The sequence below is a fragment of the Didymosphaeria variabile genome (assembly GCF_027946475.1).
Source record: "Didymosphaeria variabile strain IMI 356815 chromosome Unknown scaffold_4, whole genome shotgun sequence".
Classification (NCBI taxonomy): domain Eukaryota; kingdom Fungi; phylum Ascomycota; class Dothideomycetes; order Pleosporales; family Didymosphaeriaceae; genus Didymosphaeria; species Didymosphaeria variabile.
Window position 1 is genome coordinate 147,423 of NW_026611623.1, and position 18,714 is coordinate 166,136.

The 18,714-nt window shown below is 56.7% G+C and overlaps 6 protein-coding genes across 6 annotated transcripts; 1 reads left to right on the plus strand and 5 right to left on the minus strand.

Annotated features, from left to right (window-relative positions):
- Positions 1 to 55: 55 nt before the first annotated feature.
- On the minus strand, positions 56 to 879 carry N0V89_004938 (uncharacterized protein; the record flags this gene model as incomplete). Its single annotated transcript, XM_056213718.1, has 2 exons — positions 56 to 634; positions 709 to 879. The coding sequence occupies 2 exons, from the start codon at positions 877 to 879 to the stop codon at positions 56 to 58; spliced, it is 750 nt and encodes a 249-aa protein (XP_056070985.1).
- A 631-nt stretch (positions 880 to 1,510) lies between these two features.
- On the plus strand, positions 1,511 to 3,085 carry N0V89_004939 (uncharacterized protein; the record flags this gene model as incomplete). Its single annotated transcript, XM_056213719.1, has 2 exons — positions 1,511 to 2,167; positions 2,219 to 3,085. 2 exons carry the CDS (start codon positions 1,511 to 1,513, stop codon positions 3,083 to 3,085), a joined length of 1,524 nt encoding a protein of 507 aa, XP_056070986.1.
- Positions 3,086 to 5,586: 2,501 nt separating this feature from the next.
- Positions 5,587 to 6,266, minus strand: N0V89_004940 (uncharacterized protein; the record flags this gene model as incomplete). Its single annotated transcript, XM_056213720.1, has 2 exons — positions 5,587 to 5,715; positions 5,808 to 6,266. 2 exons carry the CDS (start codon positions 6,264 to 6,266, stop codon positions 5,587 to 5,589), a joined length of 588 nt encoding a protein of 195 aa, XP_056070987.1.
- Positions 6,267 to 7,808: 1,542 nt separating this feature from the next.
- On the minus strand, positions 7,809 to 10,066 carry N0V89_004941 (uncharacterized protein; the record flags this gene model as incomplete). Its single annotated transcript, XM_056213721.1, has 6 exons — positions 7,809 to 8,255; positions 8,317 to 8,768; positions 8,818 to 9,195; positions 9,306 to 9,507; positions 9,556 to 9,757; positions 9,807 to 10,066. 6 exons carry the CDS (start codon positions 10,064 to 10,066, stop codon positions 7,809 to 7,811), a joined length of 1,941 nt encoding a protein of 646 aa, XP_056070988.1.
- A 3,215-nt stretch (positions 10,067 to 13,281) lies between these two features.
- Positions 13,282 to 15,577, minus strand: N0V89_004942 (uncharacterized protein; the record flags this gene model as incomplete). Its single annotated transcript, XM_056213722.1, has 2 exons — positions 13,282 to 15,395; positions 15,574 to 15,577. The coding sequence occupies 2 exons, from the start codon at positions 15,575 to 15,577 to the stop codon at positions 13,282 to 13,284; spliced, it is 2,118 nt and encodes a 705-aa protein (XP_056070989.1).
- Positions 15,578 to 17,120: 1,543 nt separating this feature from the next.
- Positions 17,121 to 17,825, minus strand: N0V89_004943 (uncharacterized protein; the record flags this gene model as incomplete). The annotated part of the gene is made up of 1 exon (XM_056213723.1): positions 17,121 to 17,825. The coding sequence occupies one exon, from the start codon at positions 17,823 to 17,825 to the stop codon at positions 17,121 to 17,123; it is 705 nt and encodes a 234-aa protein (XP_056070990.1).
- Positions 17,826 to 18,714: the final 889 nt, after the last annotated feature.

Genomic DNA, 18,714 nt, shown 5'->3' on the forward strand with positions numbered 1-18,714 from the left:
CTCTTCCTCTGTCTCACATCCTCATCCAGCCGTATGTGCACGCATCCCCTCCCCTTTATTTCGTAATAACAATCAACAACACCAACACAACGATCAGCACCACAATAACAGTCAAACTCCAATTCTCCTTCGCCTTCCTACTAAACCTATCCAGCCGTCCGCGCGCCCGCCGGAACTGCCCCGCATGCCGATCAACCCCCTCTTCGACGTCGTCCAGCAGCACAACCTGCCCATCTAGCTCATCCCCAATCTGCATGCTCAACTCCCGCTGCCGCCCGATACTCGCGCCCAGCTGGTCCAGCTGATCGTCCTGCTCGCTGATCACGCGGCTGTGGTACTCGTGGATCTGGTGGTTCGACAGCTCAGCCTGGTCGGGCGGCGCATCGGACGGGTCATCGCGGTAGGGGAAGAGCGATGCGCGGTTTGCATCTTCCTCTGCGTCGTCGTCTCTGAAGCGCACGGATTTTGAAACCTGGCGGGGTTTCTTGGACTGTGCGGCTTGGAAGTCGGAGGAGAGGGAGGGGTCGTTTGGCGTTGTGAGGGTGGGGAGGTGGGTGTTTCGGCGGAGGGGCGGAATTGGGAGGTTAGGTCTGTGAGTTGGGTGCGGAGGCGGGGGAGTTGGGATGTTATTGAGCTGTGGTTGTTTGGTTAGAGTGGTGCGTGAGAGGGGAGGTCTGAGAGGACGCACTCGTCGGGGTTGTCTTGTACTTGCGACTCGAGGGACTCGATGCCGGAGCGGAGTTGTTCTAGTGAGCGCGATATCTGGGCGTCTTGCGAGTTGGGAGAGAGGTTGAGGGAGATTGCGCGCTGGCGCTCGAGGAGGGAGAGCTTGATGTGGTCTGCGAGGAGGAAGAGCTGGGGTGGGTTTGTGGTCGACATTGGGCTGGTGCGTAGAGAAGATGCGAGTGAATGTGGTTGTGGAGGCACGGGAGGTTACGCGCAAGACAAGTGCGGAGCCGAATGGGGATGCCCGACGCGGGAAGGAGCGAACCGGCGCTGGCTGGAATCACGAAAAGCGTCACGGATGGTTGTAATGCAAAGGGTCAAGCAGGCTGCATGCACGAACGAGGAGTGCTGGGCCTGGCTCCACTTGGTGACGCCAGCCCGGAGCCTCAGGGCAAGTTCCCGTGCCGTGGCTTGTCGGTGCCCCAGCCTTGGCGGCGGGCACCGACAGGTGGGATGGAATGATGGACTGACTTGTTTGTCCACATGCGTGTCTCGCCTTTGCACCACCACCTAAGACGAAGGCATGGACGTGTGCGCATTCCTTGTCGATTGTCACACACCGCCTGCGCCGCCTTTTATATGATTGCCTGAGCCCTCGCCCGCAGCAATACTGTTGGATGCGAGGGCAACCCACCTACCACCGACCTCCACCGCTGCCGACCGCGTACCACAGCCTGACCGCCTCAGCGGTCGCCCAGCCCCTGGCGTGATCTCTTGCGTCTCGCTCGGGCGGCCTCTTTACTATTGAAGTGCAGCTCAAGCATCTTCCATCTCGTTGCCAGTCATGTCATCTCCCGAGCCCATCCCCCCGCCCAATGACCGGCGAAGCTCTAGGGCCTCGTCGGCGGGCATGGACACGGCAGACGGCATCCTACCGGTCGGTGGCCCTCCCAACGACCCTTCACCACTCCAAATCCGTGCATCAAACTCATTGAACTCGAAGAACCGCCGCTCCACCATCGCAAAGCAGCCGCCCGACCTGCACCTCCTCGAATACGTCTCGCAGCCCGACAGCAACCTCGTCTGCCTCATCTGCCACTCGCCTTTCGACCGCCCCGTTCAGCTCTTCTGCGGCCACTTCTTCTGCCGCGAATGCCTCGACCATGCGTGGTGCGCGCAGCAAGAGGGCCGCAAGACGTGTCCGACGTGCAGGAGCAGGGTGGATCCCGAGAAGGACGTGCGGCCTGTGCCCAAGATCATCGAGACGATGCTGGATGAGCTGGTGGTCAAGTGTCCGAATGCGAAGTCGGGATGCGGTTGGGTCGAGCAGCGTGTCAATGTGAACGACCATGTCATGCTGTACTGCGAGTACACGCTCGTGGAATGCGCGCAGCACGACTGCCGGTTGCACATCTCGCAGAAGGAGTTCCACAAGGGCTGCTTGCACTATACCGTGAGCTGTGAGGATTGTCACACCTCGATGATGAAGAAGGATCTGGAGGTATGTTGTTTGAAATCACTATTGGATTGTTTGTTGATAGTATGAGTATAGGACCACCAGCGGACGGCCTGCGCAAATCGCTCGACGAACTGTCTTCACTGCGATGCCAGCCTCCTGCGGCTCGATCTCAAGACGCATATCAAAGATGCCTGCGGCAAGGTCATCACCCCGTGTCAGGGCACGATAGTCGGCTGCACCTTCACCGCAGAGCGAGCGCAGACGAACCTCCACGAGAAGAGCTGCCCAATGGCCACGATGGCGCCTCACTTCCGCGACCAACAAGCCCGCATCGAGCGAAACGAGGCCCGCCTAGAACCCTTGACCCGCAAAGTTGGCATCCTGGAAGACGGCCTCTCCAGCATCACAAACATGCTCTACCCCGCCAACGACTCTGCCTCCACCTTCCCCGTCACCAACCCCTGGATCCCAACATCTCCTACTCCTTCCCCCTCGAATCTCGTCCCCACCCCGACTTCCGCCTCCCGCCCGCCTCGTTCCCACCCGTACCCCAAGACGCATCGCAGCCCCTTCACCAACCCCAGCCACCCCTTCGACTCCCAAGTGCACCACCTCCTCACCCTCCACGAGTCCCTCCGCGACGAAGTCAACCGCATCGCCAACGCGCTCACCGACCTCGAAGGCCGCACAAACATGATGGTCATGAACGAGAGCCAGCGCACAAAGGACGACATGCTGCACACGAACGCGGCGATCAACGGGATGCGCCACCAGCTGCACTGGCTGATCAGCGCGACGCTGCAGCAGCGCAACTCGACGCGGACGGCGGCGAACGCGGCGAGCGGGAGTACGAGTGGTGCACGGCAGGGGGGGAGTGCGGCGAGACAGGGGCCGAGCGCGGGGTTCCATGCGCCGTTGAGGAGGTTGAGCGATTCGACGAGGCAGGATACGAAGCTTTGAGGAGGTGTCGTTCCTTGCAACGTTTACGAAAGGAAAAGTGTTTTGGCGTTTGGCGGGTATACGGGGATAAGAAGGCCGTGGTGACTAACAGGAGTTTATTAGATGGGACAGCTGGTGAATAGGAATAGGAATAGGAACAGGAATAGGAACAGGAACAGGAACAGGAACAGGAATAGGAATAGGAATAGGAATAGGAACAGGAATAGGAATAGGAATAGGAATAGGAATAGGAATAGGAATACCCCTTATTGAGCGTGGCATTGCACAGAACAGGATCCTGGCTTGTAGTTGCTCCTCGGGAGACGAGTGCACATGTAGCACCAAAATAAAAGCATTCCGACATGTTGGACACCTCGACACAGCGACATTACCTCCGTGAGGAAGTATCGAAGGAACTGTGTTTACTCGCTGGAAATCAGCATCATGCAGTGCAGTATATATAACAGCACACAAGTTCCACGGGCTATCACGCACTTTTGCCTCTCTCTGCTACTCAAACCGACACGACACAACACTCGAACCAACTACCTCTACCACACGGCACATATATATATACTCTACCGTCCCCACTTCTTCAAGAACTCCTCGTCCATTTTCTTGGCGTGGATTGGCCTCCTTTCCTATCCATATATATATACCGCTCCCTCAGAGTCCACGAGCACGCGAACATCCATCCCTCCCCCATCACGACCTTGCTATCCTCCCCTCCACAGTGTAGGAAAGTCCGCACACATCCATCCCACCGTTTCCAGAAAGATTTTATCAACACATACTCTCCTTCCACGTTGTAAAGTAAAGTAAAGTATTTAGTGTAGGTAGGTAGGTGTAGGCCCATCAATCTCATCAATCTCATCACTCTCATCAATCTCATCACTCTCATCAATCTCATCACTCTCATCAATCTCATCACTCTCATCAATCTCATCACTCTCATCAATCTCATCACTCTCATCATCATCACATCACATCATACATAGTGCAAAACAAAAAAAAACAGAAAAAAAGTGTCGGTCGTAGAAGCGCTACGATACTCCAGGAGTGATGGAGATAGAGAGAGATAGATAGATAGAGATAGATAGAACACACTGTCTATCTACGCCATCTACATCTACCTACCTACCCATCTATCTATCCCCTCCCTCTGCTATCATCTGCCCGTTCCTCAAAAAGCGTTCCGTTCCGCGTTCCGGGTTAGCAAGAATGAATGATGCAGAGTATACTACTATGCACGCACGTACAAGCGCAACAGGGCTATTCCTCAGGAGCTCAGCCTTCGCCTACCGCACCGTACGCTACAAGCCCCCCTCTTCGCCTTCAGCCGAACCGAACTACGCAAAGATCAAGCACAAGCACAAGCACAAGTCTAGATGATGCTATGCTGCACAGTAGGAAAAATCACGTAATCAGCACCACGCAACCATGTGAAGCTCGACACTCCACACGCAGCAAAGCCAGTCACGGGTTGCAGAAAAACCAAACGCATTGGAGTGGAATAGCTTTCGATTAAAAATTACCCAGACCGACAGACCGACACGTCGGCACTCATGCCTGGCCATCTATCTATCTGTCTGTCTGTCTGTCTGTCCGTCCGTCCGTCTTATCCACCCATCCACCCATTCATCCATCCGTCACCACGACAGACAACCCACCGCCACCTTTCATTCACTCGCCACGAAGCTCCCGTCGTACCCTCCCCATCCCCAAAAAGAAAAACGCAAAACGATAGTTAAAAAAAAAAGCAGAGTGGGTATCTCATCACCGCGCCGGTGCAAAAATGCTCTCGATGTGTGTATGCGTGTGCAAGGAACCAAAACGAACGTAAACAAACAAAACAAAAACAACGCAACTCAGCGTCCTACACGCTTCAACGCCTCCGCCTGCGAACCCGGCGGACACCCCCGCGAAATAGCAGGCGCGCCAACCACATAGAAGTCCTAATGAGCTCGCGATCGACGTCAGGCCCGAGTCCACGCAGGAGGAGGCGGGCGCGCCTGGCGTAAACTACCCCGCGAGATGGCCGGAGCAAGCCACCTGAAATCTTGCAAGATTGAACGATCGACGGCGGGATCTGTCATCCACCATGGAGTATGACCTGCGTGTTGTACATTGCTAAAACGCGTCGGGGGATTAGATCGCAGGGGGTGGGGATGAGGTGGCTGGCCGAGAAGCAAGCGGTCCGGAGTGGGGATGCGCTCCTGGGCAGCTTGGGGTGACAATGGAGAAGGGCGCTGTTGCGCGGGCGGCGCATTCGTAGTCGCTGGATTAGGCCGTGCGGCCTGAGGTGATTGCTGGCCGGGAGGCGAAACCTGGATCGTTGGAGGACGTTGTTCTTGGGGATGTGGCCGAGCATGACGTACATCTCCTTCTATCTTATGCAAGATATAAACGTATAGGGAGTGGATACTAATATGATGCTCGTCTCCCTCCGGCTGGCGCGACCTAATGGCGTCTTCACCACTCTTCGTGCGGTCGACGAAAGTTCGCTCCGGTTCAATGAGGGGCTACTCAAAAACCATTGCGACAAGTACATGCTTAGCGTCGTAGTTCCAGGAGGGGTGGGATTCGAGCGGTTGGTTTTCGTCGATGATCTTGCCACCATAGACGATGCGAATGGTGACAAAAGGACTCAGCTGCGCACACAATTAGCTCACGTTCCGTTTTGGATCTCCCGTTCGAGACTGGCACTCTCCACATGTCCACCCAAAAGGATTGGTAGACTTACCCCGGCCTTTGCTTTCAGCTTCGTAACCAAACTGCCCACACGTTCCCCCCTCCTAATGTCGACCTTATAGTCTTTCCCGGTAGAGCTCAGTCTGCACTTAACTTTGACCTCTTCCCCAAGGTCCTCGGCTTCCACCTCTTTATCGTCATCTGCGCCAACGCTGCCTGCTTCATCCTTGAGGTCTTCCTCTTCCACCAAGCCGTCAGGCTCGATGACAATCCACTCAGGAACCTTATACCATTCGCCGCGATTGTCGAAGATGCCACGCCACAGCATGCCGTTTGGACACGTGCACTCAGTCGCATCGAGTAGCACCTGAGCTTCCCGTATGTCGCCAGCCTGTAGCGACTGCACCATGCTCCGCAATGCAGCCCATATCTCGGATGAGCCTGTTGTGCGCGTGTCCCACCAGTCGTTCCTCTCTTTCTCAAGCCTTTGCCGGGTCCACTGTCCACTCATGCTGTCACTGAGCGGTGGCACATGAACTCTATGGCTGCCGACTGTAGGCGAAGCGAGCGTGTTGGGCAGCTTCGAGCGATGCGCCGGGTCGATGGGCTTTACAGGTATGTTGGGCCTGTTTTCAGCAACAGGATGCGAGGCTGAGGCTCGAGGCGAAGTGACGGTGGAGGCATTTGGCGGAGTGGGGTCGTTGATATTGCGCTGAGAAGCGCTGGGTTGGTTCGCGAGCGCGTCCTCTCTGTCGGAGCGCGAAAGACAGCAACCCTATGCGAGCGTTAGCCAGAGCTTGCAAAAGTTCAAACACGGTGTGCTCTGGGTAGCACAAGCGCATGCGCGTTTGTGCGTCTAATGTTGCCCTGAGCTTGTCGATGTCTTGGGCGACAAGAGCCGCATTCGGCAGCGAGTCCTCTCGCGCTCCTGCGCCATTCCACGCTCCCATCGTCGTGAGGTCTCGCAACGCAAGGCTAGCTCATGCATCACACGACAAACCAGGGATGGCGGTCCACTCACCATGTTTCCACTTCCTTGTCCACAAAAGAATGCGCGCAAACAACGCGAATGGAAGGCTCTGTTACGGCCAAAGAATACACATTAGAAAGATGTATGAGCGAGTGCGCGCGCAAATACAAGAATAACGATGGCACTGGAAGAGTGAAGAAGCGAGGCTGTGCAGCGACTGCGGGGAAGCTCCAACTTGTCAGGCCAGTCTCTCGAGATATGCACGGAAGGCACGACCAGGTAGCACGCGCGGCACCACACCAACAGCCAAAGCGGGAAGCAGCTCCCCTCTTGTACCCCTCTCATACGAGCAGCCACCACAGATGCTCTCGATCCAGACTCCCGCTAATGCAGCGGCGAGCAAGTCATGGCAAGCGGACAGCGCATTCGACATCTTGTCGCGCACGTCACGCCATTCTACTGCCCTGCTGATTCGCCGTCCCCTACGTGCACCACCCGAAGCTGGTCGCGAATCCTGAGTCCACATCACCATGATACTTCCCCTCTCCAAAACCACGCACGAAGAACAGTTGTTGTGCAACAAGAAACGCATCCATTTTCTATTAGGTATTATTAGGTGCAGGGTGCCCTAGTGGCCGCTCGTGCTCGCCTCATAAGACTGCACGCAGGGTATCAGGGGGTATTGCGCGATAAACGACCATGGTAAACGACAGCCAGAACCAAACAGACATTGGTATCAAATAGGAGAGGAAAACAAGTGCAGAGTGGTATCAATCTAGACAAAAAGCCGTGGACATAAGCACCGCATAGGCAACACATGATCCTTCCAACAAAACATGTCAAGGCCGCCGGCAGATCTTGTCCCACAACGAGAGCGAGCGAACTGGAGTTGGTCGAACGGAAGCTGGGTATATAGGAAAGGAAACGTGCAGGGGAACGCGATCCAGGACTTACACCAAAGTGAAATCCTGGGGGTATTTTGGGGGGTAGGGGGGCGGTCAAACAAGCGAGGAGCGCTTGACTTGCTTTTCCGTCATTCCATCATGGCTGTCGTGGACGTATGTGGGATCTTCCCACCATACTTTATGCAGTGGCAGAGACTTGGGGCGTGCTTTTGGAGTCCTGCCCTACTGCGACGGCGTCCGAGGTGACATCGCCAATGGTGGCGGGCTCGGTAGCAGTGGCAGCAGGGCCTTCGGTGGTGTCCTTGGTCTCCTCAGCGATGGGAGCGACCTCGGTCTTCTCCTCCTTGGGCTCGGCGGCGTCCTCAACCTTGGCGGCGGGAGCGGTCTCCTTCTTGGGCTTGCCGGCCTTGCTGGCGGCGCGGAACAGGCCGCCGAAGCCACCCTTACCCTCACCCTCCTTCTTGCTGCCGAGGGCACCGAAGATGGAGCCACGCTTCTTCTCCTTGGTGGCAGGGGTGGTGGTGGCAGCGTCAACAGCTGGCTCCTCCTTGGCAACCTCCTCCTTGGGAGCCTCGGTGGTAGGCTCGACAGCGGCAGGGGCGCCGACAGCCGGGGTCTCCTCGATCTTGGGGGGCCTCCTCAGTCTTGGGGAGCTCGGGAGCCTTCTCAGTGGCGGGAGACTTGACCTTCTCCTTGTTGCCGCCGAGGAACTTGCCGAAAGAGAAAGACTGCTTCTCCTTGTGGGGAGTAGTACCAGTAGCCTTAGTCTCCTTGGGCTCCACGGCCTTCAGGGCTTCTGAGGTGCTGTCGAGAGGAGCGGCCTCAACAGGAGCAACAGGAGGGAGGACAGGAGCAGTCGCACCGGTCGCAGGCTCTTCAATCTTGGGGGCATCGGTAGCAACCTCAGACTCCTTGGCGGGAACAGTGGGGACAAGGTCAGCCTCCTTCTTCTCGTGGGTAGGGCTCTTCAGCTTCTCCACGAAGTTGCCGAAGATGGAGCCACGCTTGGTGGGCTTGGGCTTCTCCTCAACCTTCTTCTCCTCAACAGGGACGACAGGAGCAGTCTCCTCGGCCTTCTTCTCCTCGACAGGGGGGATCTCGGAGGTGATGACGGGAGCAGTCACGGGAGCAGTGGAGGCTATCATGGTCAGTTGGGATCGTGATGAAACAAGTCGGAAAAGACTCACCCTCAGTGGCAGGCTCAGTAGTAGCAGGAGTAGCCTCCTCAGCCTTCTTCTCCTCCTTCTTTTCCTCGGACTTCTCCTTCTTCTCCTCCTTCTTCTCTTCGACCTTCTCCTCGGCCTTGTCCTTCTTTCCGAGGAGACCACCGAAGATGGAAGCACGCTTTCCGCGGGAAACGGAGCGGCTCTTGCTCTTGGCGGCCTTCTTGCGCCTCTTCTCCTCGTCGGAAGAGCTGGAAGAGGAAGATCCAACGCGAGCAGCAGGGGCGGTCTCCTCACCAGCAACAGCGGAAGCCTCACCCTCCGCGGGCTTGGGCGCAACATCGGTGCTCTTCTTGGGGGTGGAGCCAGCGGCAACGGTAGGAGCTAGCGTAGCGGGCTTGCCTGTGGGGCGTGTCAGTGCGTATGCACAACGGGAACAAGCGAATGCAACCCCTTTCGATGTCGCGACGCGTCGAGATTTTCATGAGAAAAAAATAATTTGCTAGACTTACCGAGCTTGGAGAGCTCCTCCTTGTAGGTCTCGTTGGCAACGATGCTGTCCTTGGCAGCCTTGGCCTCCTCGATGGCCTGCTCAAAGGCGACGAACCAGCCATTGCGCTCGGCAGTAGTTTGAGCCTCGAAGGTGTGCTTGCCGCCGTGGAGCTTGAAGTGGAAAGCGACAATTCCGTCCTTGGTGAGCTCAGTGGCATCGGCCTTGACATGGTCAGCTGGTAATCATCAGGTCGTCGTCAAAATACATACAAGCTTCAAGGCACCAGCGGGGGTGGCCTTCTCGTCCGCGTGCTTGACGAAGTAGAGCAGTCCCTTGCCGGTGACGCTGGACCAGGCCGCAGTCGAGTGCGCAACCTCGGCCTTCTCGCCGCGAAGGTACTGGCTGAGGCTGGACGTGGGGACAGGGGCCTCCTCGCCGAACCAGAAGTACTTCTTAGAGAAGCGGAATGCGCTGTCAACTGTCAGCTGCCGCGCCAAATTGTCAGCGCTACGAAACCTACTTTTTCAGGCCAGGGGCCTTGTAACCGAGAGCACCGCTGTAGATGGGCTCAATCGGCTTCTCCTCCTTCTTTTCCTCAACGGGAGCGGCGGCGGTCTCGCCCTCGGTCTTGGGAGTCTCGTCTACCGGCGCAGCTGCGTCGTCGGGCTTCTCCTCAGTCGCAGCAGCAGGTGCTGCCTGGGTGGTCTCGACAGCGCTGGCCTCCTGGAGGGGCTCAGACTGCTGTGGCTCAACGAGCGGGTGGTTCAGGGCGGCGGACATGATTGCAGATTCGGCAGGTTGCTGGAGAATTGCGGGTATAAGGGCGACGATAGCACGCGGGTGAGTGGGCAGAGACGTGGGGGTTGAGACAAGCTCGGGTGAATTACAAACGTATACGGAAAGAAGAGTGCTCTGTGCCGGCAGGTGGCAGCTTCGGCGTGGAAGTCTCGAACGTGAGGCGAGCAAACGTGGGAGTAGAGAATGAGGGAGGAACAGCACGCCACGAAAGGGCCGGGAGAGTTTTAAGGTGCGAGGGTTGGTTGCTAGGGGCGCTGCAGGGATGTACCGAAATTTGTCTTTGCAGCACGTCCATTGCAGCCGCCGCAGACCCGCTCGCTGTATCACGCCTGGCCCTCGCGCCGTCGAATGAACGTGAGTCAACAGCGTTATGCATGGCTGAAACATGCATAGCGGCCTTTGTTGAGGCTGCCTTCACAGTGTCTGCCATGGCTTGCTTGTTGATGTCGACGGCAGCGGCGGGCCTTGAAGAACACAAGACACAGCCTGCGTAGAGTACTAGAGCCGACGGCGCTGATAATGCTGCCTCGCATCTCGGCGCAGCTTGATCGCCTGACCTCCCCCTCCGCGCCCTTCCAACGGTCCAACCTCTCATCACCAAGCTCCACCATCAGGGTTCTGTCCCCTCACGAGATATGGATAACGGCGGCCACCGCATTCGACCCCGAGATCTTGCGCATCTGCCTGCGCGGAGCTGCTGCTATTGGCGGTGGGCTACCCCCGCAGCCCATTGTATCATTCTGCAGACACCCTCGCCATCCCACACGTACTCATCCAGATAGATGCTGCGCCCAGCCAGGCAATCTGGCAGGGAGGGGCACGCGTCGCCTCCCGTGCTTGCAGGTCCCAACCCGTCTCGAGGGCGTCTCTGTGAAGGACCACCACCAGACTGTTCTGCCGGCGTGCAACACCACGCCTTTTTATCCCAACCATCGCCAGCCTCTGCACAACTGCAGCCCGCTTCGTGGTCGACCATGTGAAGCGGCCCAAGCTCGCTGCTAGACAGCATTGGACAAGCCTGGCGCAGCCTCGACGGCGAATTGCGGGCTTTCAAGGGCGCCGATCCCCGTTTAGAGCACGAGACCCTTGCGTGCCCGGCATGGCATGGGCCCTTCGCAAACTGCCCGCCATCACGAGAGCGGCCTCCGTCTGGTTTAGCTGACGCCTGCGGATCATTACCGGCCATGTTTTCGCCCACACGGTTTCGAATTTTGCGACGTGGGCGCGCTGGCGTTGCACACACGCGTGGCGGGCACGTCGACCTGTTAGACTGCCTGCGCTGAGAGCACTGGCGACACGCTCCCTCTGCGCAACGCTGCAGGGCCACAGAACCGTGCCCGATGTATTGAGCATCGCGAGACGGCCATTCCCTATTGAGATACCCAGCAGCGCATGGACGCGGATGCTCATGAACCTTGGCCGATGCCTTCGGCTGATCTAGCGCCATGAACCATGCGAGGCGCCTCACGTGAAAAGGGGCAAGGTCAACCGCATTTCACTTCAGATTCTTCATGTTTGACCGACGGGCCAGAGCCACGGTTCAGCTTGCCACCATTCTGATGACACGGCTGTGTCAGATCCACTCGCCTCCTCCACGCCCAGTACATCATCAAACGTGGACTTCCTCTCGGTTTGCATCTTCATCTCCTCACGCGCTTCGCACGGCTCCCCATCGATAACAGCCGCTGAAGATCCCCCTAGAATCTCCATCTGGCCAATCTCCGTGCGCTGTGCACACCGCCACAGATCAGACCTCGATGCAAAGGCAGGCCCTGTGAACGGCACGGGTCGGCGCATTGGGGCCCTGGATAATACTGCGATTGCTAATGTCAAGTCTCATGCTTTGGCTGTGGCCATCCTTCACATCCAAACTCTGCCACGTATCGATCCAACGGCTGTGACAATATCTCCATCTATTGTTGCTAACGCGAAAATTCGGCTTTTGACATCCACTGTGAGTTGATAAACAAGCATATCTTCCGCATGTTAGGGTTCGGGTGCCGAGCCTCTAGGCCAGGTAATTTACCAAACTGTGAGGTTCTTTCCACCCGCACCAAGTGTAAGCCTCTTCAATAGATCATCAGCCCCGAGTCAAGAAGAACTGCGGGGCAAGTTGCGATGTGTCTGCATTGCCGAATGCGGACCCCATTCATTGCGCCTATCAGTCCTCGCATTCTGCTCGCCATCTCACGCGTAAATCCTCCGATCGATGCCTCGTAATCAATCTCTGTTGCACACCTTTGTGACTTTGTCTAATATATGCCAAACCGCGCGTTCTAGGGAATATGTTTCGTCGCTTCCGCGGACATTGGTGGCTGCGCTTCCAGACACAAACACTCCACCAATGGCCGTGATGAGGAACCAACGTGATGAAACGGCGGTGTCCGGCGTCCCATCTCCGACTAATCACCCTCGAGCTCCGATGATTCTGCTGTCGTCGAAATAAGCTCACGCCTCGCGGCTGCGAGATGGGAGCGGTGGTTGCTTCCTTCCTCTTCTGGCACAGCGTGACGACGTCTCACGTCCATTTCATCACGTCCTCCGACCTGCGAGTCCGAGGCATGATCCAGCAAAGTATCTGCACCCTCCTCGAGGTTGCGTTTGGCATTGTTGAAACTGAAATGTTCATGCTAATGCGACCACGTCAGAGGGCGGGTCGGGTGTGCCTTCCTTCTATGCGCCGCACTCGCAGCCAAGGCAGGAACGTCTTTCAGCGCATGGATCTTCCCCAACTTTTTTCTTCTACTATAGGTACTAATGTTCTCGAATCTCTGACAACGCGTGGACATCCCTTCAAGGTGCTTTTTTGCGGCTCGTCGGCGAGGATACCCTTTCTTACCTCACCGGAGCGTCGAACTTTGATCTTCACCTTTATCGACAAGCTGCTGCTTTGGCGCTGCCAGCAGAGCAACAATGCGTAGAGTATGGGCGGGCGCGAACGGGACCTTATTCATCTCGTAGGCCGCATGCGTCCGATCTTTGTACCTTGCATCGCATGGTGACTGCCGTGTTGATGAGGTTATCACGCGAGGTAATACTCAGGAACCCCAGTGCTAAAGAACAGTGTTCGTACAGTATCGACTATCACGGTGCGCAAACTTTCAATACGTCTATTTGATAACAAAGAGAAAGGAGATGTGTCATACAAGTCGTTAATTCATCATAGCCATGAACGTCCTCCTGTCCCCGGCGCCACCTCACGGAGGAATCGAGTCACCGCCAATCACCTCAAAAGGACCCCCCAAATCTTCAGGCTCTTCTACCTCCTCCCCACCTGCAGCTTCCCTTCTTGGTCTCCCCTCTCGCCGAGCTGCGGCCATTCGTAGCAACCCGGGCCGGACCAGCCGCCGTGCTTCACTCCAGCTCCACATGTCGACCGCCCGTTCTCTCACCGTCAAGCCATCATCTGTTGTTCTCGCGTCTAGACTAGCACCAGCGTGTACTAGACTCACTGCAACTCCCGTATCGCCTGAGCACACGGCTTGATGGAGGGGCGTCCATCCATCTTTATCGGCATAGTGGATGTCGGCTCCTGCTCTTATGAGCATGTCGGCGATTGCAGGACTGCTCGAGCAGAGGGGTGTCCAAGTCTCGTCGTCTACGGCCTCTATCGTGGAGCATTCGGTCAACGAGAGCAGAGCATCTGCCGCGTGGGGAAGATCGTGGTCAGCGGCCAAGTGTAACGGCGTTCGCTTCTTAGATGCAAGTGCCGTGAAGTCAGCTCCTCGCTCGAGCAGCAAGAGTGCAATATCCTCCTTCTCGTTGATGAGAGCACAGTGGAGGGGCCGATTGCCGTCGGGAAGAGGGCGCTCGATATCGGCACCTGCGTCCAGGAGCTGAGCAACGACGGCCGTGTTGCCACTCGCGCAGGCTTCGTGCAGGCTGAGCCATCCCCTGGTATCCGCGGCGTTGACGTCGATTTCTTGCTCCAGAATCTTCGCTAAAACATTGTTCAGCCCATTGCGGGCGGCAAAATGCAGGGCAGTGTGGTTCCTGTCGGTCTTCCAGTTCACATGAGCGCCTTCTTCCATCAGCGTCAGCGCAAGCGCCTCGTGTCCCCAGCTCAGAGCGCATGCGAGTGGCGTGTGGCCTTTCAACGTCTGCTCGTTGATGTCCAAACCCATCTCGATCAAAGGAGGGCAGAAGCTTCGGCCTTTGGCGGCCATTACGTGCAGGGCGCTTGCATTGGTTTCGTGGGTCTTTGCTTTGAGGTTGGCTCCTCGTCGTATCAATTGCAAGCCGAAGTATGGGTCATGTTCACAAGCCAAGAAGAAGGGCGTCACCCCACCGTTGGCTTTGGCTTCGATGTCTGCCCCGCGATCGAGCAGCAAGTCGATCATGCGCAGATCTTGGTGGTGCGTTGCCACGTGCAGGAGCGTGAATCCGTTGGCGTCGCGGTCTTCGTCCACACTTTCTATCGACATGACCATCTGTTCTGCGAGATCAGGCGCGGCATTCCAGGCTCTTGAGGGGTCTTTGGTTTGTCCGAGAACGAAGGAAAATGCCGTCCAGTTAAGATCGACTCCTTGGTTGATACGGCAGCGGCCAGAGTTGAGCAGTGTGGTTACCAGTTGCTCATCATTCTTGTCTCTCATGTTGACGACTGCGTAATCGAAAGGTGTCATTCCCGGCCCTTTGCGCTTGCCCGACTCACTCATGGCTTGATTTGGATCAGCCCCGGCTTCGAGCAGGACCTGCACGATATCGAGGTAGCGTTTGGTCACTGCCATTCCCAAGGGCGTCGTACCAGACTCCAGCCTGCGGTTCACGTCGCAGCCGTGATGAACCACGGCCTTTACCATGTCGACATCATGCTTTTCTAGCGCAGCACGCAGCATCTTCGCCATGGCCAACCGTTCTACTAAAGTTCCGCCTTGCTTCAGAACCCAGCCAATCCAGGCGTGCTTGTTAGGCTCGCCCTCTTGCACCTCCATATACGAGTACATGACTGAGGCGGTGGCCATCAGCGCCTTGACCGTGGCGTGCTCTCTGGCCATGGCGAATTGCACGGCTACGCTTTCCTTCGGATACTCCTCGCCTCCAATGGCTTCCAGCAGGACGCCTACAGCCTCCGGGCATCGATGCAACAGCGCAACATCAAGCACACTATTCCCATCGGCGGCGATAGCGTGTAAATCCGCACCATGTTCTATCAGCTTCTTGACCACCTCCGCCTCGTCCGCACACGCAGCCGACATAAGCGGCGTGCAGCCCTCTGGGTCATCGCTCCTCGCCTCAACATCCGCCCCAGCAGCGATGAGCATCTCCACAATCTCAGCATGTCCGAAATGACTCGCCAGATTCAGCGCAGCTATAACACGTCAGCAACCCGTCCTCCATCCCACCATATCAATCAATCAACTCACTATGTCCCAGCCCATCCCTCCCTCAAGGCCCCCGCCCTTCTCCACCAGAAACTTCACTATCCCACCATACCCCGCACAGCCGCCCAATGCATCGCCGTCGCCCCATTCTTACTCTTAGCACACACATCCGCGCCCTGCGCAACCAGTACTTTCACAACGTCCAAGTGCCCCTCCTGAGCAGCAAGCACAAGCGCTGTCCTGCCCCCTCCGCACCGCGCCTCGACGTCCACGCCCGTCTGGCGGGTTAGGAAATCAACGGAGGCGACGACACCCTCGGACGCAGCCCAGTGCAACACGGTCTTTCCCGCCGGGCCGGAAACGCTGCTCAGCACAGCGCCGTGCGATAGTAATAGTTGCATGAGCGCCGGGCTCCGCGCGCGGCATACAGCGGCGTGCACGAGCGGCGGGAGGCGATGTACGCGGTGGTTGGGCTCTGCGCCCCTTACGAGTAAGAGGTGGGTTGCTTCGACGTGGCCTTCTCCAATGGCGATAACGAGGGGCGTGTACCCGTCTGATGATTCGATCTCGATGGGGAGGCCGGCATCAAGTAGATGTGTTAAGGTGGGAAGGTCGTTGTTTCTAGCGGCTTCGAAGAGGGCGCTGGTAGGGGGAGAGGCGGGTCTGATGGGGAGGAGGAGACGCGGATCTTGTACTCTGCCTTGTCGTAGTTTCTGCGGGAGGGGGTGTAGGTGTGCTTGGCGTTGTAAGGAGTCGTGGATTGCGATGCTTGAACGCGAGGAGCCCGGCTTTCATGTCGCCTGTTGCGCTTGCGATGACTTCGTCTTCTTCTTCTCCCTTTTCGTTTACCTCTTCCTCTCTATCTTCCTCCGAAGCGCGTCCTCCCACTTCATCCCCCCCGCTCATCTTCTCCATCTCTTTCTCTTTCCCTATCTCTTTCGCAATCTCTATCTCTCCCCGCAACGCTGTCCTCAAACAACCCGTGCTAGCGTCCCCGTCCAAGCGCGCGCGCTCACGACGCTGGCGAACACCTAACATTTAGCTGTGCAGATTTGACTCTTGTGTCCACCTCGGCGAGCAATATCTCCTCCGCCGCAGTTGTAATTGTAGAAAATGTACAAACCGCGCAGTGCACATGCACACCGTCGCCTTTATCAACATGTCTGACGTTCGCGCGCGCGCCCAAAAGCGAGCTTCGCTCCAGGCAGCAAGTCAGCACCGCCCCCACATCCAGCCTAACTTCAGCCTCGGGTGAGACCACGACCGCCGTCGCGGACCTGCATTGGGCTTATACCCCGCCCTACTCGACCTCTTCAATTCACCGTAGATAATGTCGTCACACGTATTGATCTTGCGCATATCTACAATGAACTAAAGATCGAGAAACCAATGTTCTGTTCAGCTTAGAAATACCCTTCCACACATGATCGTAGTAACATGGCATGGCACACATGTGTCTGCAAGGAACCGGCCATACAAGCATAAAAAAGCAAATCTACTCTACTTTCCTGTTGAATGTAACATGTCCGTTCACCTGAAACGGTGAGACTTCACACAAGTGCGGGACTTCACCATCTCCAGAATGCAAAGCGTGCATGCGACCGTACCTATCGTCTCACCGACTAGCGCGAGAGACGGGAAGAGCTCTAATGCCCATTTCGCCCTACCAAACCCACCCTCTACTTATCCTGCTTAGGTCCAACTCACCACCCCTATCCCAAATCCCTTCCCCTCACCCACACGTCGTCATCACTCCAGCCATGCCCTAGCCCCTCAACTTCCTCCCCCTCGCCCTCCTCTCCGTCTCCCTCATCACCCCCATCTCCCCCATCATCCTCGTCCTCATCTTCACCTTCCGCTTCAGCTTCAGGCGAATACACATTGCTCGACGGAGAAAGCTCATCCTCAGGGCGAACATTCTCGACGCGGGGTCCGATTCCACCGTCTTGACGTGCGTGCTCCTCGACCGTTTGCTGAACATGGTTCATCGCATTCAGGAGAGCCCCATTCGCTGGCCCAGGGCGATGCGGTCCATATGAAATCGGACCAGATGGATATGGTGACTGATACGGTACCGGTGGATATGGTGACTGATACGGTCCAGGCTGGTACGGAGACTGATACGCTCCAGGCTGATACGAAGACTGATGTGGAGACCGATGTAACGGTACTGGTGGATACGGAGACTGATACGGTACTGGTGGATACGGAGACTGATACGTTCCAGGTCCATACAATCCAGGCTGATACGCTCCAGGCTGGTCCTCCACACGAATAGGCATCTCCGCATCGAGTCTAACCCCACCCTCTTGAGACTCACCAGCCTGATCCTCCACACGAATAGGCATCTCCGCATCGAGTCTAACACCCCCCTCTCGAGACTCACCAGCCTCGCTTCCAGAAGGCGGAACTGACATGATACTTGGAAATGGCGATGTAGCCGAACATTGCGGCGATGCACGTCGTCGGGTTTTGCCCCTGCCTTTCTTCGATGTTCCCACAGCCTTCCAAGCCCGGGTCGAAACCATCACTGGCGACCGCTCTCTGAACGTGTAATCGATCCCCTGATCCAATAGTTCACGGTGTCGCTGGACCGCCATATCAAGGTCGTGTCCATCCAGAAAGCGTACCACGGTACCATCTTCTGCTGGAGCTTCTGGATGCTGATCTGATACTGCTGCGCTGGAACGGCGCCGCTGTTGGAGTCCGCCATGTCCCGGAGGCTGGAGGTAGAGTCAGTGTGATACATGAAAGAAAAATTGACTAGTAACTTACAACTATTGTTATCCGTGGCGGGAGGTTCTGTTGTTGCGCAACGGGGCCGGGCCAAACGGCCTGCATTGGGACCAGTTGACCTGGTGCTCCAAGAGACCTGATGTACTGTGAGCAAGAATACATCATGTGAACGACACAACTGACATGGTTCCAGGCTGATGCTGTTGAGGATGTCTTGGTCCAGCCGTCGAATTTGGCGGGCCATACGGTGACACATATCCACTCGAGGCCGCGTTTGCAGAGGCGCCAGGTTGTATGGTTCCAATGGATGAACGTCCTTGTCCATCTGGAAGCTGCCACTGGTTCGTGAATTGAGGCGCAAGCTGGTTTGGATGCGTGTATAATTGTGGTTGCTGATACGAGCCTGTAGAAAACTGCCCGAAGTGACCATGAGAGCTCGAAATACCCGCAGGTGGGTGAGATTGTTGGGTCGTAGTCGCGAGATGCTGGTGGTAGGCGTCGCAGAGTTGTTGATATGGGTTATTGTTATTATTCAGCTGTAGGAACTGCTGTTGATACATGTTGTCCATT